The sequence below is a fragment of the Mytilus edulis genome, chromosome 7, assembly GCF_963676685.1.
Source record: "Mytilus edulis chromosome 7, xbMytEdul2.2, whole genome shotgun sequence".
Taxonomy (NCBI): Eukaryota; Metazoa; Mollusca; class Bivalvia; order Mytilida; family Mytilidae; genus Mytilus; species Mytilus edulis.
This window is the reverse complement of record NC_092350.1, coordinates 92,236,295-92,262,197: the sequence shown is the minus strand read 5'-3', so window position 1 is coordinate 92,262,197 and position 25,903 is coordinate 92,236,295. Positions and strand designations below refer to the sequence as shown.

The following is a 25,903-nucleotide window of genomic DNA, read 5'->3' as shown; positions in this document are numbered from 1 at the left end:
ATACTCAACACCATCATGTGACCTAGCAATGAAACTCTTTTACTCAACACCATCATGTGACCTAGCAATTAAACTCTTTTACTCAACACCATCATGTGACCTAGCAACGAAACTCTTTTATTCAACTCCAACATGTGACATTGCAAAGACATTCTCACGCTCATCACAAACGAGTGACACCTTTTATAGGCAATGCAAACTTGAAACAAATACAAACATGGCTTATTGCAGTTCTTCACTTATACTCAACACAAACATACACCATTGTTACATTACACTTATAACAGCTCATATGATATGAAGCAGCTGATATACACCAACATTTTACACAGAAATACCACTAAATACTTTCTAAGCTTTGATCATTTATTTTAAATCGACACAAAACACTGTTGATCAGACAGGTTTAATGGACAACAAATATTTGTTAGAATTATATAAAGTGGGGTCTCATTTTATTCGTAACACAGAACTGAATCAGATAGATAAGGTTTTATTTTGTTTCCTGACGAAAATTATTTTGTAAACATCTGATTTTAATGAGAAGTTGATGAGAACAAGTTGTGTTAACATCTTTAGTCAGATAATGTTAATTCTACAGATCTAATGTAAAACATCTTTTAAAAATAACAAATACTTGACAGATGTATATTAAGTGGGGTCTTATTTTTCATGTCTCCGCGTACTGAATCAGAAAATATAACTCGTTTTAATATTTCTTGAAAAAAAGTTTTTTTTTAACTTTTCTTTATACTGATTCAAAACAAAATCATGTTGTTGATCATTCTACTGAATCATTGTTAATTAGACAGGTTCGATGGACACCAAATATTTGATAGAATTATATAAAGTGGGGTCTCATTTTAATTGTCTTGTCCAGCTGAGTCCATTGATATAAATATTGTTTATGTTTCTTGAAAAAAGTTTTTTTTTTTTTAACCTGACATTTCTGATGGAAGTTCTGACATCTCACAATAAAACATGTTGTTTATTTGTTGTTTATGTAGAATATAAATACAAGTGTGACTGGTCATTTTATTCAGTTTTGACCACTGATTCATGTGATATATATTTTGTTTATATTTATTACACAACATTGTCAAGTTTATGACACAAGTTTTGATGTCTGTTATATGTTGATATTACAGGGAGGAATGACACCATTAATGTTGGCGGCTGGGGGAGGACACCTGGAGGTAGTGACTTACCTAGTCAGTCAGGGCAGTCAGTTAGAGGCCACATCCACCTACGTAATGATAGCTATAATCACTTTACTCTGACCAAACATCACTTTATACAGAATCTACACAAAATCATGTTGTTAATCAGACAGGTTTAATGGACAACAAATATTTGTTAGAATTATATAAAGTGGGTTCTCATTTTATTCGTAACACAGAACTGAATCAGATAGTAAAGGTTTTATTTTGTTTCCTGACAAAAAATTATTTTGTTAACATCTGATTTGAATGAGAAGTTGATGAGAACAAATTGTGTTAACATCTTTAGTCAGATAATGTTAATTCTACAGATCTAATGTAAAACATCTTTTAAAAATAACAAATACTTGACAGAATTATATAAAGTGGGGTCTTATTTTTCTTGTCTCTTCGTACTGAATCAGAAAATATAACTCGTTTTTATGTTTCTTGAAAAAAAGTTTTTTTTGTTAACTTTGATTATTCTACTGAATCATTGTTAATCAGACAGATTTAATGGAGACCTAATATTTGACAGAATTATATAAAGTGGGGTCTCATTTTTCTTGTCTCTTCGTACTGAATCAGAAAATATAACTTGTTTTTATGTTTCTTGAAAAAAGTTTTTTTTTTTAACCTGACAGTTCTGATGGAAGTTCTGACATCTTACAATAAAACATGTTGTTTATTTGTTGTTTATGTAGAATATAAATACAAGTGTGACTGGTCATTTTATTCAGTTTTGACCACTGATTCATGTGATATATATTTTGTTTATATTTATTACACAACATCGTCCAGTTTATGACACAAGTTTTGATGTCTGTTATATGTTGATATTACAGGGAGGAATGACACCATTAATGTTGGCGGCTGAGGGAGGACACCTGGAGGTAGTGATGTACCTCATCAGTCAGGGAAGTCAGTTAGAGGCCACAAACATCACGGTAATGATAGATATAATAACCTTACTCTGACCAAACATCACTTTATACAGAATCTACACAAAATCATGTTGTTAATCAGACAGGTTTAATGGACAACAAATATTTGTTAGAATTACATAAAGTGGGGTCTCATTTTATTCGTAACACAGAACTGAATCAGATAGTAAAGGTTTTATTTTGTTTCCTGACGAAAAATTATTTTGTTAACATCTGATTTTAATGAGAAGTTGATGAGAACAAATTGTGTTAACATCTTTAGTCAGATAATGTTAATTCTACAGATCTAATGTAAAACATCTTTTAAAAATAACAAATACTTGACAGAATTATATAAAGTGGGGTCTTATTTTTCTTGTCTCTTCGTACTGAATCAGAAAATATAACTTGTTTTGATGTTCCTTGAAAAAAGTTTTTTTTTCAACTTTGATCTTTATACTGATTCTAAACAAAATAATGTTGTTAATCAAACATGTTAAATGGACAACAAATACTTGCTTAATTTATTTCACTTGTTATACTTATATAATTAAGAGGTTACTATTTGTTTACTTGTTTTGTTGAACTTAATGAGGGTTTGGATGGGGTTAAATGATTAAGAAATAATGCCTTTAAAAAATTAGAGAATAACGGGCACAAAAAATGAAGATAAGAGAAACATGAGAAATGCGTGGTCTATATATATAGCTACTTTTTGAAGATTAGAGAAAAAAGGGGTGAAAATTAAATGTTTACAGAATAACAGACCCCCCTCCAGACCCTCCTTAATCAGAAAATATTTTTTAGTTTATATATTTTAATCTAACATTTATTGTTTTACTCGATGTTATATTTCTTACATTTAGATAAATTGTTTGACTCCTCTCTTGATTTATTATCACACACCGTTAACATGTTTATATTTTATATTGTTATAGGATGGAGAAACAGCTTTACATTATGCTGCTAGGACTGGACAGATTGCTGTAACAAAATGGCTAATAGATCAAGGATGCAGTCCTTGGGTGGAAACAAACCAGGTAACATTCAGTTTTATTCTTATTCACTATTTTCATTAATAAAAAAATGTATACATGGTTAATAGATCAAGGATGCAGTCCTTGGGTGAAATCAAAACAGGTAACATTCAGTTTTCTTCTTATTAGACAGACACTTTATTCTCTAAAGAATAAATACAAGTCAACAGAGAAAGTATAATTACAAATGAATATAAATACAAATACAAGCCATCAGAGAAAGTACAATATACAATGATATATATACAAATACAATAGTTGAGTGTAAAGAGATGCAGTACAATAATGTAAAATATAGTACATCTTTATGATGACATACCTATATAATAAACAGTTAAACTAAATATGAAGAATCAGTCTGGTGCTTCGCGTTTACATGGATGGCCTATATTAACAAAAAATGTATATTTTTTTAATTCATATATAGAACAAAAAATTCACTTGATATGATGTGAACCAAGTATTTAAAATGGTGTAGGGATTATCAATTATTAACATAAGTCGTAAAACGGATAAACCACAATTCAAACAATATCAACACAAAGATAACTAATACAATCTTTTCAACTGAATGGTAACCAATCAAATTGTTCACTTGTGTACATACATAATAAATCTTGTTAAATTTTATTATTGATGTGTGTCTTTTGTTGGCTTACACTACCAACATACCTTTCCACCAATTATACACTACCAACATACCTTCCACCAATCATTCATTGCCAACATACCACCAACCTATCATACACTACCAACATATCACCCACCTATCATACACTGCTAACATACCTTCCACCAATCATACAATACCAACATAACTTTCACCAATCATACACTACTCACATACCTTCCACCAATCATACACTACCAACATACCTTCCACCAATCATACACTACCAACACACCTTCCACCAATCATACACTACAAACATTCCTTCCACCAATCATACACTACCAACATACCTTCCACCAATCATACACTACCAACATACCTTCCACCAATCATACACTACAACATACCTTCTACCAACCGAAAGGTTGAAAGACCTAATAATAGGGAAAAAACTGGAGTTGCCGTTCTTTTCCTTTGATATGATGGATAGCACACAAGCTACATGCATTTGTAAGTGGAGGGTAAAAAAAGGGGGGCAAAAGGGGGTCCAAGGGCGATTTTTTTCTTTATATAAACGGAACATTATGGTTAAAATTGCCGTTTTACAATATAAATCAATTGCTTTTTAAAATTGCTTTTAAAAAGCAATTGTAAACGGTCTTTCCCCCCTTTGAAACTTGATTGTTTGATATATGTGTGTGTTTGTTTGTTTGTTTGTTTAAGGGGTCTATATTATTGTGTTACCGCAGAAATTTCATGTTTAGTTTGGAAAGTTTTTATTTTATTTCAGATCCAGCGTGCGACTCTCGCTCCAGATTGAGGAGACATCACGTGATGCGGGTTTATAATTAGAAAAAACTTAGTATATTTATTCCTTTTTATGTGGGGACGTTGAATAGACGGAATGCACACAATGTAATTTCTTTTGTCATTGTAGGATATTGACATTTTGATCACAGTTCACCAGCAGTGCATGATTTGGATTTAATTGATCTGGTGTAATTTTAAAACACGTTTAAGGATTATTTTCTTATAATGTACATTTTTCAGCACCAGTTTGTAACACAAATAAGTATTTCAATTTAGGAGCGGACATTTTATTGTAGGATTTCACTGTGATTTACGCTAGCAAGCGATTTTTATGGCATTGCCATTTCTTTTCTCTAGGAAAATTCTTGAGAGGTAGCTGCACCACATTGTTTTATGAACTTTTAGTACATGTATGCCCTGCTGATCATATACTGTCATAAATAAACTGTCATACATATTGATTGATTGGTTGGTTGGTTGGTTGGTTGGTTGGATAGGGTCAATTGAAACAGATGGTTGAATTATAATAAATATAACTTTATTATTTCAGTATGTTTGGTTTTAACGTAATAATTTACATACTACACTAATTTAGGCCCCACTTATTGACGGGTCACCCTATAGTGATCAGTCTGTCTGTCCGACCGTCTGTCTGTCCGTCCGCCCATAACAAATTGTGTCCTCTATATATCTAGAGAACGGTTATATTTTAATACTTTATACTTGACATGTATATTAACCAACACCAGAGGGTGTGTCATAATGTTTGTACAACTTTCTAGGTCAAAGTTGGAAGTCAAAAACTTTAGTTTCAGTTGACAACCCCATGTCCTATGGTAAAGATTGTGATCACTCTATATCTTGAGATGAGAGCCGTTGTGATTTCAAAGTTTATACTTGACATGTATATTAACCATCACCAGAGGGTGTGTCATAATCTATGAACAACTACCTAGCTCAAAGGTCAAGGTCAAAAACGGGTTTCAGTTGACAACCCTATGTCCTATGGTCAAGATCGTGTTCGCTCTAATTATTGAGAACCGTTATGCTTTCAAAGTTTATACTTGACATGTATTTTAACCAACACCAGATGATATGTTATAAAGTATGTACAACTTCCTTGGTTAATAGTCAAGGTTTAAATCTTTGGTTTCAGTTGACATATCCACGTCCTATGGTAATATACAAATTTTTTACGACACATTGTTTACAGCTTCACCCACAGAGATGGCTCCGATCTCAATGATGTCTAGTTAATTCATGTTCTTAAACAGTAAAATCTCAATTATTGGTTCATTTATCTCTTTATTATGTCACTTCATATTTGTTGTTGGTTTAGGTTTTATGTCAAGTATTGTAAAATTAGTACAACAATTGCCTATTATTTAAAGAAGATGTATATTTGTATGATTGATAAAAGAGTTTTGATTGTATTTCAGGGTAAGACTCCTTATGATATGGCAACAATGGAAAGCTTTCTCCCTGATTCTGAAGAGAGAAAAAGGAAGAAGAAAGAAGTGATGGACTTCCTAAAGGTAAATATTTTGTCTTGATTAAAAAGAGATATTTACAAATAGTCACAGATTGTTAGAGACACAACAGACTTGGTACATTGAAGTTACAATAAAACGGTTGCCTATCTGGGTTTTTTTTTGTGTCATAAGTTTCCTGTCTCCTATGTATATACATCACATCATCTCCTTTTATGTAAACATAATATGTATCTCTGTGCGGAACTTGTGATTTACATGTTTATGCAAATATATGATAATCATATATTAAAACAAAAAGCACATCTTTACAAAATGTTTAGTATGCTGTCAACCTGTGTATATATTATAAACCTTTCAGTATGTCGCAGGTAGACAAATTCACCTACATAGATAAAACCTCTATGAAATGAGTAAACTCACTAACATTAAATTTCCTGCACAACCTTTTTAAATTACATAAAAAAACAAATAAATCACATCATCATTAAATAGGCAGTGTGCGGTAAATTTAACTCACGTGTGAAATGGCATAGAAGGAAAAACAATTACTGTGGCGATTAAACATGTGGTAAAGATGTCAGACCACCAATTCATTCACTCCAATTTATAATGTAAAGTTCTATATTAAAATAGTCCTTCCCTAAAAAATATGTAGTGCTCTTGATTTTATTGTTACTTAAACTAACCAAAAAATTTGCAGAAATGACATTTTTGGTGAAAGAGAAATATATTTAAAGCATTTTTAGACATAATTTACTTGTTCATGAGTTTCCATTAAAAAAAAATGAGGATTACTGCGCTCCATACTATATTTGTTTAAGATTTCCAAAAAAACCAGGGGCTATGTTTAGTATAAATTTAACTTCGGTCGTTGGTATTTTACTACAAGACATTAAACATGAATTATAATTGGCAGGTAGATATATGATACATGTACAATTCAGTATACACCTACGTTCTATAAAGTTATAATTATGTAAAAATATTATAAAGCTGTGAAAGTTGTAAAAATTGTTGTAATAGACAGGGATTTCCAATTAGAGGTCTGACACCCTTAAAGCAATGACATTATATCACAAAAATGAGAAAACAGCCTTACACCAGAATTTGTGCTTTTTTGCAATTAATCAATGAAAGAAATAAAAAAACAAAAAAGAAATTATGTATTTTCTCCATTATGATTGTGGTTGATACCATTACTGTTTTTGAACTTGGCAATAGCTGCTTCCGAAAGAAATCAAAATAAATAAATAAAATAAACATATTAATTATCTGAAAAAGAAAGAATATTACAAAATTTTAGTTAAATTTTATTTGTCGTCGCTTATTTTAGATAAACAGATTGATGATCCCAATCGCCGTAACAATTTGATCTGTGATCTTTTATCCCCACCTTCTCCATAAAGACATGTCTGACATGTGTATTTATTGATCTTGTGCATTTCCAAACATTATATGCAAATTATGGACAAATTTGGAATTGTTCTTACAATCTTTATTGTCAGTGCCAAAAAAGGACTTTAGAATAGATGTAAGATGTGGTATCGATTGGCAATGAGACAACTCTTCACAAGAGACCAAATGACACAGAATTTAACAACGATAGGTCACTGTACATCCTTTAATGAAGCTATTTGACAAGTTTTCACATGAGGCATGATTTTAATATATGTTTTTTTTCTAGACTGTCATGTCAAAGACACCTCCAGAAGTTACTCCTGACACCCAATCACAGGAACCTTCAGCACCAGTAGTTGGGGGTAATCATCTAATATTAATTATTCAGATACTGGCTGATAAAATAATTACTTGTTTCTAATATATGAAAACCTAGATGTCTGCTTACAATGGCGGTACTATCATTCCTACTGGTTCATAACACAAGGCAATTATCTAATGTTAATTATTATGTATACTGGCTGGAATGATGTATAGTTTCTTATTTCTAATATATGGAAACTGGAATGAATTAAAGTTACTTATTTCTAATGTATGGAAACTTAGATGTCTGCTTACAATGGCAGTACTATCATTCCTACTGGTTCATCACACAAGGCAATCATCTAATGTTTATTATTATATAGACCGGCTGGAATGATTAAAAGATTACTTATTTCTAATATATGGACACTGGAATGAATTATAGTTACTTATTTCTAATGTATGGAAACCTTGATATCTGCGTATAATGTAAAAATAAAAAAAATGAAAAAAAAAATGGGAAAAGTAAAGTAGGCAATTGACGAAGATTGATTGATTACAGATCATTTGATTGTACAGATCATATTAATCTTAAAATGAACATCTTTCATTCTCGTCCGATTTATTCTTTCCTCAACCTGTTGATTTCAGATCACTATAAACCTCAATTCCTTCTCACTAGATTTATATAGCATTTTCAACCTGTTCAGTTGACAACCAAATCCAGCCATTGGCTCAACTGGAATATACAGAATAAGTAGTTTTTGACATATAAATATAAAGATATTGACACATAGACGGATAGACACAGTGACCAGTTGACCTATTAAAAAATCAACATAATAATCAATCGGCAGATCAACATATCAAAAGGGTATCAAATTCAAACATTGACAAATAGACACATTGACATATTGACCAGTTAACAAATTGATATTCTGACATATTAATACATTGACAATTCTAAAGCTTTATACACATTGACACAGGGACATATTAAGAGATCTACACATTAACAGACTCGTACATCAACATGGAGACATATCAACACACTGACAAATAAACATATTAACAGATTCATTTTTCAACGCATTAACAGACTTTTACATCATCACACTGACATTTCAATACATAAACAGATTCATATATCAACACATAGACATACAGACAAACTGACAGATCAACACATAAACATGCTTCTACATCATCACACTGACAGATCAACATATTAACAGACTTCAACATCATCACACTGACAGATCTACATATTAACAGACTTCAACATCATCACACTGACAGATCAACAAATTTACAGACTTTAACATCCTCACACTGACAGATCAACACATTTACATACTTCTACATCATCACACTGACAGATCAACACATTAACAGACTTCTACATTATCACACTGACAGATCAATTTTTTAACAGACTTCTACATCATCACACTGACAGATCAACACATTGACAGACTTCAACATCCTCACACTGACAGATTAACACATTAACAGACTTCTACATCATCACACTGACAGATCAATACATTAACAGACTTCTACATCATCACACTGACAGATTAACACATTAACAGATTTCTACATCCTCACACTGACAGATCAACACACTAACATACTTCTACATCATCACACTGACATATTACCACATTAACAGACTTCTACATCATCACACTGACAGATCAACACATTAACAGACTTCTACATCATCACACTGACAGATCAACACATTAACATACTTCTACATCATAACACTGACAGATCAACACATAAACATACTTCTACATCATCACACTGACAGATCAACACATTTACATACTTCTACATCATCACACTGACAGATCAACACATTAACAGACTTCTACATTATCACACTGACAGATCAATTTTTTAACAGACTTCTACATCATCACACTGACAGATCAACACACTAACAGACTTCTACATCATCACACTGACAGATCAACACATTAACAGACTTCAACATCCTCACACTGACAGATCAACACATTAACAGACTTCTACATCATCTCACTGACTGATCAATACATTAACATACTTCTACATCATCACACTGACAGATCAACACACTAACAGACTTCTACATCATCTCACTGACAGATCAACACATAAACATGCTTCTACATCATCTCACTGACAGATCAACACATTAACAGACTTCTCTATCATCACACTGACAGATCAACACACTAACAGACTTCTACATCATCACACTGACAGATCAACACATAAACATGCTTCTACATCATCTCACTGACAGATCAACACATTAACAGACTTCTGCATCATCACACTGACAGATGAACACATTAACAGACTTCTACATCATAACACTGACAGATCAACACATAAACATACTTCTACATCATCACACTGACAGATCAACACATTAACATACTTCTACATCATCACACTGACACATTATCACATTAACAGACTTCTACATCATCACACTGACAGATCAACACACTAACATACTTCTACATCATCACACTGACAGATCAACACACTAACATACTTCTACATCATCACACTGACAGATCAACACATTAACAGACTTCTAAATCATCACACTGACAGATCAACATATTAACAGACTTCAACATCATCACACTGACACATTATCACATTAACAGGATCATACATCAACACATTAACAGACTTTACATCATCACACTGACATATCAACACATTAACAGACTTTACATCATCATACTGACAGATCACCACATAAACAGGCTCATACATCAACAAACTGATAGATCAACACATTAACATAATTCTACATCATCACACTGACAGATCAACACATTAACATGACTTCTACATCATCACACTGACAGATCAACACATTAACAAACTTTTACATCATCACACTGACAGATCAACACATTAACAGACTTCCACATCATCACACTGACAGATCAACACATTAACAGACTTCTGCATCGTCACACTGACAAATTACTGGCACCAAATTTCAAATTAAAGCTATAAAGACCACTGTGACTTGATAAAACATATATCACAAGGCATTGCTGTATATCACACATATCCTGTATCAAAAGTATAATACTATTGTGACTTTATAGGAAATATGTCACAAGGCATTGCTGTATATCACATATCTCTTGTACCATAAGAATTAGACCATTGTGACTTTATAGGAAATATGTCACAAGGCATTGCTGTATATCACACATCTCCTGTATCATAAGTATAATACTATTGTGACTTTATAGGAAATATGTCACAAGGCATTGCTGTATATCACACATCTCCTGTATCATAAGTATAAAACTATTGTGACGTTATAGGAAATAAGTCACAAGGCATTGCCGTATATCACACATCTCATGTACCATAAGAAATAGACCACTATGACTTTATAGGAAATATGTCACTAGGCATTGCTGTATATCACACATCTCCTGTTCCATGAAAATAAGACCACTGTGACTTTATAGGAAATATATCACAATGCATTGCTGTATATCACACATCTCATGTATCATAAGAATAAGACCACTGTGACTTTATAGGAAATATGTCACAATGCATTGCTGTATATCAAACATCTCCTGTATCATAAAAATAAAACCACTGTGACTTTATAGGAAATATATTACAAGGCATTGCTGTATATCACATATCTACTGTATCATAAGAATAAGACCACTGTGACTTTATAGGAAATATGTCACAAGGCATTACTTTATATCACACATCTCCTTTATCATAAGAATAAGACCACAGTGACTTTAAAGCAAATATGTCACAAGGCATTGCTGTATATCACACATCTCTTGTGTCTTAAGAATATGACCACTGTGACTTTATATGAAATATGTCACATGTTTCTTGAGATCTCAACCCTCCCCTATAAATCTAGCCAATGTAGAAAAAAACAGACGCACAATAGTACTCACAGTAAAACTCAGTTTAAGCGAAGTCTGAGTCCGATGTTAGAAGATGTAACAAAAGAAAATAAACAAAATGACAATAATACATAAATAACAAAAGACTACTAGCAATTACTGACATGCCAGCTCCAGACCTCAATTAAACTAATTGAAAGATTATGTCTTCATCATTTGAATATCAAGCACATTCCCTCCCGTTAGGGGTTTAGTATTTTACCATCATAAAATATATGAGAAGAACATAACCCGTGTCATGCCAACAACAGGTTTTATGATAAATGTGTTTAATTCCGATGCAAAGACCCTATAAGCGAATCAATATTAAGCTTCCCGTTATTGATATAGATATCAAGATCGAGGAAAAAGCAGTGGTCATTGTTATTTTTAGCTTTATTCAAAGTAAGTTCAACACGATAAATTTCTTTAGTATACATACTGAAGTCGGCATTATTGACATGATTGATATATCATCCAAATATCTAAAAGTATTGTTAAATTTTTGCATTAGATGGGTATTTGCTCATTTTAGTCATAAGTTGTAACTCATAACAGTACAAAAACAGGTCCGCAACAAGTGGTGCACCGTAAGTCCCCATTGGAATTCGAATAACTTGACGATATACGGAATTTCCAAAGTGAACAAATGGACCCATTGGTGGGCATAGACAAAATATGTCCACCAATTCCAATGCTCACTGTGAGCACGTCGAAATGTCCACCACGACTGTAGTGTATGCTGTGTCAAATGTGTAATCAAAATTTGAATTTAGAGCTCTACCAAAATTGAATGTTGTGTATATACTTGCCCCAATTTCAGAGTTAGACCTATGCATTCCTGTGGAACATTTATTTAATTTGGAAAACATCAAACATTACCAATTCAGTTAGCATTATATCCCAGTTAAATGATAGTTTTAACCGATAGTGTTCTATGCATTGACATTCAGTTTTCTCAGAATGCTTGTTTTTTTTATTTATTTGCCCTACGTAGTCGAGATGTGTTATGATACATCCTTGTCCGTCTTTCTGTTCACTTTTATGCCTCTCTGTCTGTTTAGAGAATGACAATGCATTAATTAAATGCAACAAAACATTTATGCAATATTTGCATTGATTGAACAAATCTTCGCTTAGGTTTTCAAAATTGTGTGTGACTGTCGTTGCATAGTTACTAAACATATTCGGATGTGTCTACATTTTGTGTTGCAAATGTCTGGTTATGCATTGTATTTCAGTTGTTTCCTGTAATTAGTTAATTTTTCAGTTCTATCATGTACAGCTTGTGTTTATTAATTTTATAAATTTACTGTTTGCAAAAGTATAAATTGTTCTAAATGATAAGGATGTTCTGGTAACTAATAGAAAACCCTGGCCGTTTTTTGCACAACTTTTTTTATCTTTTAGTCCTCGATGCTGTTCGACTTTGTGCTTGTTTCGGCTTTCAAACTTTTGTATCTAGGCATCACTAGTAGATCTTGTGTGGATAAAATGCACTTCTTGCGTATTAACATTTTCAACTTGTTGCCTTTTGTTGGCTGTTGTTCGTGTGTTTCTTTGTCAATTGTATTCTCCAATTTATTAATATTGTAGTCCTGTGGTGTTGAGTTGTCATCTTAATGTTATATTTCACATGGCTATAAAAGGGGAGGTTTTGCATGCCACAAAACCAGGTTCAACTCGCCATTTTTTTCTTTAAAAATGTCCTGTACCAAGTCAGGAATATGGCCATTGTTATATTATAGTTCGTTTCTGTGTGTTTTACATTTTAACATTGCGTCGTTTGTTTTCTCTTATTTTTTAGTGTAAATTCACATTGCGATAAGACGTGTCACGGTACTTGTCTATCCCAAATTCATGTATTTAGTTTTGATGTTATATTTGTTATTCTCGTGGGATTTTGTCTGTTGCTTGGTCCGTTTCTGTGTGTGTTACATTGTTGTTTCGTTGTTCTCCTCTTATATTTCATGCGCTTCCCTCAGTTTTAGTTTGTTACCCCAATTTTGTTTTTTGTCCATGGATTTATGAGTTTGAACAGCGGTATACTACTGTTGCCTTTATTTACTGTATGTCAGATGAATGTCAGTTTTTTATTCTCATATCGTGCTTTTACTTTTAAGTACTCTTGGTTTGATTAAGGACGTTTGCTACTCAGTTTCAAAATAACAAACTTTTCATAACACTAGTATAAATTATACATTGTAGGTATATTGATCCAATATCCACCCGTTTATAGTATGGATCACATTTCCGACCTTACATTGATTACGTGCTACGAGTACAATGTTTCGAGTTTTTTCGGAATTATATTCCAGGTAACCCTCTTCAGAGGTCGCCCGTTTTGTTTTTTATTCTCTAAATGTTTATTTGTTTATTATTTTGTATTGCTCAATCTGTGGATTTCTGAGTAATATTTGATATGGTTTCTATTTTTTCAAAGTTCTGTTATGATGGCAACGCTTAAAACAGATGATGCTTTATGTTCCGAAAAAGCTGTCAGTCATATGTATCTTGTCCTTGGCATCATTTTAATAGTTTAACCAGTGCTAAAAAGCTGTTTAAGCACATGCATTTCTGGCTTATCAATAATATGATTTTCAATCTAAACTAGATTTTAAAATATTTTGTTTTCATGATTTGAATTAATTTGGTTTGCTCGGATCAATAAATTCTTTACACTTTACTTAAGCTTTGAGGAAGGTACAAAATCAACACTGTAACTGATAAAACTTTAAGCAAAGGATTAAATTACACTATTTTTATTGCTGTTCTTAATTTCACATTGAGGCCATCAATATTTAGCTTAAAACCATATCTCACTGCAAAATCAGGGCCTCGGTGGCGGAGTGTGTGGTCTAAGTAATTGCACTACTGTATCACTAGCCAGTCAACATTGTGGTTGTGAGTTCGAATCCAGCACAGGGAAGGTGCTATCCGGTGTCCTGCACCACTGACCACCATAAAATAACACAATAGTGTCACGGAGCTCTTCTAAGGCACTGGCTTTAAAAACTCAGGTTCATATATACATATTTATTATGTACAAGTTCACATATATACACTTTCATTACATTACATTGTTACATGTAATATAAAGACATGTCCATTCTCTATCTATAATCACTAACTATCTTCAATCCTGTGGAATCTCAACATTCACTAAGTTTTATTATTGCCAAGGCCCTGGCTACTTTCATGACTTTCTCACACATTAAATCGTCATTTATCTCCAGATCACACAAGTATAAGGACAGAATATAAACAAACAGAGACATGAATTATACGGCTTCTAATTACAGTTAAAACATCTGCATCATACAATAAATTTAACGGCCATGCAATCAGACAGTCTCCTAAAGTTCATGAAAACAATAAATCTACAAATAATTAACATGCGTTAGCATAGCATATTAATGTGGGCAATTAAATACTGATCTTAGATAAGAAATACATTTGCAAGTTTCACCCTATGACAATATTGTTGAAATTGGTGTTAAACACCAATCAACTAATGAATCAATCACCGAATATTTAAGATTGATACTATCACTAGTTATAAAGCAAATTCTCTTTTAACACATGTCGATGATGCTTCATTTGTGTATTTTTGGCGTAATACCACCAAGTCATAGTACGTCACATCCGGTTGCATACAGATTTTACAGTTGTAGATAATTTATACTACATGTCATTGCATTAAAAGAATTCTGGGTCATACACATATATCTTGGGTGTTTCAAAGCACCATTTTTTTATTTGGTGTTTCTATAGAATATTTTAGAAACTTGAAGTAACACAATTGGTTACTAAAGCTTGTACATGTTGTACACGGGTAAAACAGAGGTGAACATTTTATTGGTTAATTTCCAGTGATGGTTATTTTCTTATATGCAATGAAATGTTATTTGAAATTTCGTCTATAGTACTGGAGAGGACAAAACTTAACGCATGCCAAGTATTTCTTTTTCATGTTTATTTGAAACAAAGATACATTTGGCACATTTGTTTTTTAAAAGTGCAAATTTAACAAAGACTAATTGGGTAAAATGAAAAGTGGTATTTCACCTTAACATGCTTAAGATTATAAATTATGAATTAAATTTGGGAATGCAGTTTTTTATATATTATTATGAATTGCCTGAAATTTTAACTGTAAAATGGAAAACCGTTTTAAAATTTTGGCATTTAAGAGGCACATAAAGATACAAAAAAATGATCACCTGTTTAAAACAGCACTTAACTATTGGTTTAACCATCTTAATTTGAAAACATCTAAATATTTCATATTTGCAAACAATGACAGATATGCATACTATAATACTTATATCATAATACAATTGGGAAAGATAATGTTTTTTTTCACAAAAAAAAATTCATATCTTTGACTTTGTAGATGAAGTTCCAACTGAAATAAAATTAATGACAGACAAAAGATCTGTTGAATTGTACCTTAAATTACTTCAGTCAGGATCTGAGAAAAAGAGAGACATACGTTTAGTAATTGTTGGGAAAAAGGGTGCTGGAAAAACTTCATTGATTAAAAGATTGTTTGGTGAAGATAATACAGATGTTACCAGTACAAATGGAATAGAAATCCGCACAATAAAATGCAAGGCAATGTCTGATGATGGCGTGTGGAATAAATTAGATGGTATGATGTGTATGCTTAACATATTTTGTTTCCTGTTCATAGGAAAATGTTTATAACAATTTTGTTTTTTTAGTTTAAATCACTTATTTAAATATTATTGGGGAGTCTCACAAGTAAAGATCCAATTAAAGGCTACATTTCAATGAATATGATGAATCCAGGTCAAGAATTTTCTTAAATAGTTAATTAGATGAAGAGACATTTATGGTAGGAATGCATATCTCGTACAGTAAAATTATATCATGAATGTTATGAGCTTTTACACAGTATTAGAAAATATGAACACAAGAAAAATATGCCTTTGTTGTTACATTATTGTCCAGACAATAGGCCACCTCATTTGGATCCATATGTATGAAACACATAATTTGACATCGAACAGAGTTTGATTGTTCGTGTGATCAGCATGTTTTGTTATTGGAAAGAATGTCAGCTGTAGGAAAACCAGCATTCAGACTGGTGTTCTTGACTGTTTAGCCCTAAAACACATCATTCTTATACAGGTTGTAATAAAAAGATGATGGATATGACGCACAGAAATAAGGAATATTGTTATAACACTATTCTATGTATTATTATACAATTATTGAATTTTGAACCAGACTCAGGTGCAGCCACTTTTAGCTGCCAATCAAGATAGCAGCCACTTTTTTTCCAGCAGCAATGTTCATGATATGTAATAACAAAAATAACTAAAAAATAATAACGTGAGAAATCGTAATATATATATTTATAATTAAAACAATTTGGACTAATTAATAAATAAATGCAATACACGATGGAAAAATTACATACATACTTTCCATACACTCGGCATCCTCAAATATCCAGTATTTCAGTTGAAACCATGTTTAATATCTACAGATGGGTGCGGTCCTGACCTTGACAAAAGTTAACTTGGAGCAGACTCGTTGACTGCTTTCTAAGTTAACTTGAGAATTTTTGAGCAGACAAGCAAGTTAACTTCGTCGTTGGTGGACCAGACCTACAGTCTGTTTTTCAGGACTGCTGCAGACCTATCGACAGGTCTACTCCAGACCAGACCTGTGGACAAGTCTGCTTTTGACCAGTCCTGAGGACAGGTCTACCCCAGAACACACCTGTGGACAAGTCTGCTTTTGACCAGTCCTGAGGATAGGTCTGCCCCAGACCAGACCTGTGGACAGGTCTGCTCCTGACCAGACTTATGGACATGTCTGCTTCTGACCAGACCTGTGGACAAGTCTGCTTTTTACCAGACCTGATGACAGGTCTGCTTATGACAGATTATAGTTTAAGAGTTTTCATATCAGACTTGAGCTTTAGTTAAATAAGTAATTACATCCGCATGGTTTCCCCCTGTATAGCAAATTTCTTTACTCGCTGACTCTACTAGATATTATACAACAAAATTCTTTTTCTTTTTTATTTGATATATTCTTATATACATAAAGCAATGGCTATACATTCACATAGAGCTATCATAAAGGAAATGAAAGGTTTTTTTTATTAAAAGGCGGAAAGAAAGGTTATCCTAACGCATCGGAACAATATTCTTATATTGTGGGATATCAACATCATTTTCGACATTGCTTCGTTCCCCGTTTTTTACATGTCTCTTCCTAAATTTATACATGCATGAATATTTCATTGTTATATAACTTGTTTGCATTGGATTTACTTTTCTATCTTCTGCAGAATATTCTAACGAAAATTGTACAGTGTCCGGATATGTACAGTGTGGTAAAACTATCAACAATCTCGTCAAATATTCGTCAGATTTGTCGAGAGATGTGTGCACTTGAATGGAATAAATGCCATTGTTGCCATTTGACGTTTGACTACAAACAAAATCAATCAACGGACATAAAAGATTAACAGTATACTGTTCCCAGAAGAGAACCTCATATACTTTTGTATTATAAAGTAGAAATGAATTCAGACATTGTCAGTGTTGGTACCTGGATGATGTGGCCTAATAGTTTTGTTTTACACACTATCCTGAACTACAATCTCTAGTAACTGTTCAATATTATGAATACAGAGATGAAATACTGACACTCTCAATTTATGCGGACAAAGTTTTGCATTAATTGTTTTCCAATATTACTGCTTACATGTGTGGTCCTACTAAAATGTGCATAGGAGCGTCAGGAGAAGACATAAAAGACGACAGGTTAAATCCATCGCAGCGTTTAAAAAAAACTTCTGATTTATAATGCAGCCATAAAGATTTACAAATTAAGGGCCTATGATACAGTTACAGTGTAGGTAATGACGTTGCTACCGTAAATTGTTATTTTCGCGACATCAAACTATGACTTATCGAAAAAAGATTAAGTTTTCGCCCGATTTTTATCATTCAAACTTATTTAACTTGATACTTATAACATACAGAAATTAAATAATATTTAACAAAAAACAATTGGTGTTTCTCTTTTAAAACTAAAAAAGTTATGTCTTTCTTTCGAAAGGGAAAATACGGCCACAAATCCGAATTTTGAGCAAATATACAAAATTTCGACCTCATTTTACTCAAAAAGTAGCACATGCAGGTGTATTTTTTTATTACATATTTGATTTAATCAGATAAAAAATAGTCTATATTGAAATTTTAACCAAAATGTAAATACGGGATCAAAACTGTATCGTATGCCCTTAAAGTGCACATATGGTCAGTTTTGGTGGAAGCAGTCAAATAATTTTGTTGTACAAGTTAGCATGAGGTATCAAAACTACTGAAATTTTGTTACGTATAATATCAATATTTTGAATAAAAGGAGGACATGCTGGCACCCTAATGACCTAAGTTGATGCGAACACAAATTTGTTGTTATTGTATTGCAATATTGCTGTCCATTTTATTATACATTCATGACATTGAATCCTAACATAAAAAATATGGCTGATTTACTATGCGGGTATATATAGATTTACAGTTTTGGTCAATGCGGTCAAATAATTTTGTTGTACAAGTCAGCATGAGGTATCAAAACTACTGAAATTTTGTTAAGTAACATTATTTTGAATAAAAGGAGGACATTCTGGCACCCTAAATGTATGCAAACAAAAATTTGTTGTTATTGTATTGCAACATTGCTGTCCTTGTATTGTACATTGAACCCTGACACAAAAAATATGGCTGATTTACTATGAGGGTATACATGGTATATAGATTTCCAAATTAAAGTGCACATATGGTCAGTTTTGGTCAATGCGGTCAAATAATTTTGTTGTACAAGTCAGCATGAGGTATAAAAACTACTGAAATTTTGTTAAGTAACATTATTTTGAATAAAAGGAGGACATGCTGGCACCCTAAATGTATGCGAACAAAAATTTGTTGTTATTGTATTGCAATATTGCTGTCCATTGTATTATACATTGAATCCTGACATAAAAAATATGGCTGATTTTCTATGCGGGTATATAGATTTACAAATAAAAGTGCACATATGGTCAGTTTTGGTCAGCATGAGGTATCAAAACTACTGAAATTTTGTGATGTATCATTATTTTGAATAAAAGGAGGACATGCTGGCACCCTAAATGTATGCGAACAAAAATTTGTTTTTTTGTATTGCAATATTGCTTTCCATTGTACTATACGTTGAATCCTGACATAAAAAATATGGCTAATTTACTATGCGGGTATATAGATATCCAAATTAAAGTCCACATATGGTCAGTTTTGGTGGAAGTGATCAAATAATTGTGTTGTACAAGTAAGCATGAGGTATCAAAACTACTGAAATTTTGTTACGTATCAATATTTTGAATAAAAAGAAAGACATGCCCTAATGCCCTAAGTTGATGCGAACAAAAATTTGTTGTTATTGTATTGCAATATTGCTGTCCATTGTATTGTACATTGAATTCTGACCTAAAAAATATGGCTGATTTACTATGCGGGTATATAGATTTACAAATTAAAGTGCGCATATGGTCCGTTTTGGTCAATGCGGTAAAACAATTTTGTTGTATAAATCAGCACGAGGTATCAAAACTACTGAAATTTTGTAACGTATCAATATTTTGAATAAAAGGAGGACATTCTTGCACCCTAAATGTATGCAAACAAAAATGTGTTGTTATTGTATTGCAACATTGCTGTCCTTGTATTGTACATTGAACCCTGACACAAAAAATATGGCTGATTTACTATGAGGGTATACATGGTATATAGATTTCCAAATTAAAGTGCACATATGGTCAGTTTTGGTCAATGCGGTCAAATATTTTTGTTGTACAAGTCAGCATGAGGTATCAAAACTACAGTAACTGAAATTTTGTTATGTTTCAATATTTTGAATAAAAGGAGGACATGCTGGCACCCTTAATTTATGCGAACAAAAATTTGTTGTTATTGTATTGCAATAGTGCTGTCCATTGTATTATACATTGAATCCTGACATAAAAAATATGGCTGATTTACTATACGGGTAAATAGATTTACAAATTAAAGTGCACAGTCATATGGTCAGTTTTGGTCAATGCGTTCAAATAAATTTGTTGTACAAGTCAGCATGAGGTACCAAAACTACTGATATTTTGTTACGTATCAATATTTTGTATAAAAGGAGGACATGCTGGCACCCTAAATTTATGCGAACAAAAATTTGTTGTTCATGTTGTTATTGTATTGCAATACAGTTGTCCATTGTATTATAGATTGAATCCTGACATAAAAAATATGGCTGATTTTCTATGCGGGTATATAGATTTACATTTAAAAGGAGGACATACTGGCACCCTAAATGTATGCGAACAAAAAATTGTTGTTATTGTATTTCAATATTCCTGTCCATTGTATTATACATTCAATCTTGACATAAAAATATGCGGGTATATAGATTACAAATTAAAGTGCACATAAGGTCAGTTTTAGTCGATGCAGTCAAATAATTTTGTTGGGCAAGTCTGTCTAAGGTATCAAAACCACTGAAATTTTGTTACATATCATTATTTTGAATAAAAGGAGGACATGCTGGGACTCTTAATTTGTGCAGACAAAATTTTGTAGTCATGTGTTTTAATGATGCTTTCATTTTGTATAATAAATTCTCTCCTGAGATTAAAATATTGCTGATTAAGGCTACATATATCAAGGACGCATTATAACTAACATCTAATATACGTCCTTTCATAGATATACATAATAAAGTGCAAATATGATTGAATATGATATAGGTATTGGAATATATATTCAGTGCCCGTTATCATTGTAACCAAGATTTTTATGCCCCACCTACGATAGTAGAGGGGCATTATGTTTTCTGGTTTGTGCCTCCGTTCGTCCGTCTGTCCGTCTGTGCGTCCGTTCGTCCGTCCACTTCAGGTTAAAGTTTTTGGTCAAGGTAGTTTTTGAAGAAGTTGAAGTCCAATCAACTTGAAACTTAGTACACATGTTCCCTATGATATTATCTTTCTAATTTTACTGCCAAATTATAGTTTTGACCCCAATTTCATGGTCCACTGAATATAGAAAATGATAGTGCGAAGTTCAGGGTAAAGTTTTTGGTCAAGGTAGTTTTTGATTAAGTTAAAGTTACATCAACTTGAAACTTAGTACACATGTTACCTATGATATGATCTTTCTAATTTTAATTCAAAATTAAAGTTTTGACCCCAATTTCACGGTCCATTGAACATAGAAAATGATAGTGCGAGTGGGGCATTCGTGTACTATGGACACATTCTTGTTTAATTTATAGATTGGCAGATCACAGATAAATCTGTGTAACAAGCAACGTTTTATGCGTACTTTATTTTCAAATATTTGTATTTAATCCTGTTTATATAACGAAAGTATTGATTTTACTTTATTTTCGATGTTAATACTACGAAACAAAGATATTAAAAAATATTTTAAAAAAATCGATGTAGAGCGGTCCTGGTTACAAGTGTTCAGCAGACCAGTCAAAAGTTAACTTGGTAACAGGTCTGGTTTTGATCGGATTTGTCAAAGCAAAAGTTAAAAAAAGGTGGACAAAAGATACCAAAGGGACAGTCAAACTCATAAATCTAAAACAAACTGACAACGCCCTGGCTAAAAATGAAAAAGACAAACAGAACTTATGTTAACTTTGTGTCAGGACTGGTTTCGAAGTTAACTTATGTTAACTTTACGGCAGGACTGGTCTCAAAATTAACTTCTGTTAACTTATGACAGGACTGGTTCTAAGTTAACTTATATCAATATTCCAAGTTAACTTTTTGGCAGATATAAAAGCAGTCCTAGGACCAAGTCCGCTTTTCAAGTTAACTAGATTTTGGTCCTATGACTGGTCAGAGCAGTCCTAAATCCGGTCACAGGTTAACTTTGACCAGTCCAAATATCTGGTTATCAAGTTAACGTGCTGTACAGCGGTTAGGAGTGCACCCATCTGTATCTCTGTATATATGAATTTAAAAGAAAATCAAATATCTCATTGTCAATATTTTGCTTAATAGAGTTTCAAACTACTATTGATGATAATATTTAATTGATATTCCCCAAAATTGATAAGAAGCCTCCATTAAGAATGATAATATTGCATTAAAAATTTAAACTTGAATCATAATGAGACGGTGGGGTTTTTATATAATTTTGAAGGCAAACAGTGAGTTGTAATTGTTTACAACGTCGTCCTTTGGTGTATAGCCTGGCAATCATATCACTTTTTTATATCAATGTCTTCACATGTGAGAGCAGGATAAGCTACTAAATCCACGTCAACTGTATTAATTCGGAACTCCCAGAATCTATATATGAAATTTATGCATCAAGTTTTGTGGGTTTTCATTGAACCCCAATATTCTAACCAACCAAAGAAACCCAATTTTTCAATTTTGATAACTCTCCTTGTGTATATTTTTAGAATTAATGATTGGAAAAAAAAATTGATGGACAAAGTTTATTGTTGTATTTTTATTGCTGATTTTATAATATGATCTTACTCAACATTTATCGACATTTCTTCCATATGATTGTAATTTTCTAATGACAGGAACCAATGAAGAAGCTGAAATTCACGCAAGACTATTGAAACAATACAAAGGAACAATTGAAGTATCAGTAGAAGACGAAACACATGAAGCTGTGACGGACAACACCCTCATAACCATTCTGTACAAACGTAGTGAGGAATCAAAGGTATCAGAGACGGTATCGGGGCAGTCTGAAATACCTCCAGTATACAGTGAATCTACAGTTAAACCTCAAGTATCCACTGAATCTACAATTAAACCTCCAGTAACCAATCAGCAGCCAAATCAATCAATAGAAGAAGCTAAAAAGGATATTGAAACCATGCTTAAATCTAATGTTGATTTAAATGACAAAGAAGAGTATGCCACATTGTTGTTATGGGATTTTGCCGGGGATGAAGAATTTTACCACACACATCAAACATTTTTGTCACCAGATGCAATTTATCTTATTGTTACAAAACTCAATGAGGCTGAAGACAAAAAAGCAAAAGGTAACATTTTATATAGTGAGAATAGAAATATTTTTAACATTCCATTTTATTTTTACTAAGCTTAAGATGCAAGTTGTTGTCAAGAACTATATATACCCATTATTCCTTCAAGTACCATGAGTACAGAGTACCATGAGTACAGAGTACCATGAGTACAGAGAAAAATATGTGAAGCAATTAGTCAATTAATAAATTAATGGTACTATTGCAATTCCAGATACGCATTTCTTCAACAACGAATGTCTCTTCAGTGATAGTTGATGCCAACATTTTGAAAATCCAAAACCTAATACAAACTGATTTTGGTTTTTTCTGAAATTGTTTAACATTTTATAACTGTTACTTTAATTATTCATCAATTAGTTTTTTTTTTTTTATTTTGTAGTTGCATTGTATCATAGATAAAATGTATTCGTCCAGTGTATGTTCACTTGTGTTGACATGTCTTTTGATTGAGTTAAGTGATTTCTATTGATATTTTATAGTGTGTTTTTCTATGTTGTGATGTTACACTATTGTTTCAGATCAGATCAGAGTGAAGTTTTGGTACAATTAAAACGTGTAAATCCGCTGTGCTTGTTTGCACCTGTCCTAATTCAGGTATCTGATGTTCAGTAGTTGTCGTTTGTTGATGTGGTTCATAAGTATTTCTTGTTTCTCGTTTTTTTTCATAGATTAGAACGTTGGTTTTACACTTGTAATATTTGGGGTCCTTTATAGCTTGCTGTGTGGTGTGAGCCAAGGCTCCGTGTTGAAGACCGTACGTTGACCTATAATGGTTTCCTTTTATAAAATGTGACTTGGATGAAGAGTTGTCTCATTGGCAGTCATACCATTGTTTATATCTAAGATCTAATTAAAGCTTTTGTTAAAAGGACAAATTTATCAGTCAAACATCTGTCATATGCGTATGCTATTGGTCAGCGGTTCTATATCTTCCATAAGGTAGAAAAACTGGAAAATCTAAATCTTCTACACAAATGACTTATGGTTTTAAGCTTTTGTCTTCATGAATACTCTCATGACAACATACTAGGTTTATCGGGTATCTAAGCTGAATTAGGTTTAGTGTTTATTGTCCCAAATGCAACGCTTTCCGTCCGTCCATCTGGTCTTGTTAGGGCGCTAACATGTACAATTCTTGCCAGATTTTTATGAAACTTATATCATAGGTGTATATTAGCAATGTTTCCGACAAGTTCGAATATCAGTGCCAATCAATTATGTTTATGCCCCATTTATGAGCATTATGTTTTCTGGTCTGTGCGTCCGTCTGTTCTTTCGTCTGTTCGTTCTTTCGTCTGTTCGTCCGTCTGTCCTGTTTCAGGTTAAAGTTTTGGTTAAAGTTTTGGTAGTCGAGGTAGTTTTTTTATGAAATTGAAGTCCGATCAACTTAAAACTTAGTAAACATGTTCCCTATGATATGATCTTTCTAATTTTAATGCCAAATTGGAGTTTTTTTTATCCCATTTTCAAGGTCAATTGAACATACAAAATGATAGTGCAGATGGGGCATCCGTGTACTTGGAACACATTCTTGTTAAAAGAGTTATGCCGATGGAAACATTAATTTTATGGAAAATTGCATCGTTAGCGATCTCATTTGTACAATTATTGTCAGCTTTTTATGAAATTTATTTAAGTTTATATCAGCAATGTTTTGGACAAGTTCAAAAATCAGTGCAGATGAATTATTTTAAAAAGAGTTATTCCCCTTGGAAATATTAATCATATGGAAAATTGCCTACTGTGAGCACTCTAATGTGTACAATTCTTGCCAGATTAACATGAAATTTATAATATAGGTTTATATAATCAATGTCTTTGACGAATTTGTAAGTCGTTGTTAATAATGGTTTTTTTTAAAGAGTTATGCCCCTTGGAAAGATTGATTATATGGAAAATTGCATAGTTAACGCTCTCATGTGTACAATTCTTGCCAGATTTTTATGGTTTATATCATCAAAGTCTCGGATCAATTCGAAAATCAGTGATGAACATTTTTTTTAAAAGAGATATGCCTCTTAGAAATATTTGTTTTATGAAAAATTACACTGTAAGCGCTCTCGTATGTA

The 25,903-nt window shown here is 32.4% G+C and overlaps 1 protein-coding gene across 1 annotated transcript in view; it reads left to right on the top strand.

Annotated features, from left to right (window-relative positions):
* The window catches only part of LOC139482479 (uncharacterized), a 94,314-nt gene that overhangs the window by 44,422 nt on the left and 23,989 nt on the right, over positions 1 to 25,903 (top strand). The window contains exons 7-13 of the mRNA XM_071266390.1: positions 1,149 to 1,250; positions 2,045 to 2,229; positions 3,061 to 3,162; positions 6,022 to 6,117; positions 7,760 to 7,835; positions 16,129 to 16,386; positions 23,355 to 23,828. Of these exons, the coding sequence (XP_071122491.1) occupies positions 2,212 to 2,229; positions 3,061 to 3,162; positions 6,022 to 6,117; positions 7,760 to 7,835; positions 16,129 to 16,386; positions 23,355 to 23,828 (1,024 nt within the window). The 5' untranslated portion in view covers positions 1,149 to 1,250; positions 2,045 to 2,211. The remainder of the gene's footprint in view (positions 1 to 1,148; positions 1,251 to 2,044; positions 2,230 to 3,060; positions 3,163 to 6,021; positions 6,118 to 7,759; positions 7,836 to 16,128; positions 16,387 to 23,354; positions 23,829 to 25,903) is intronic.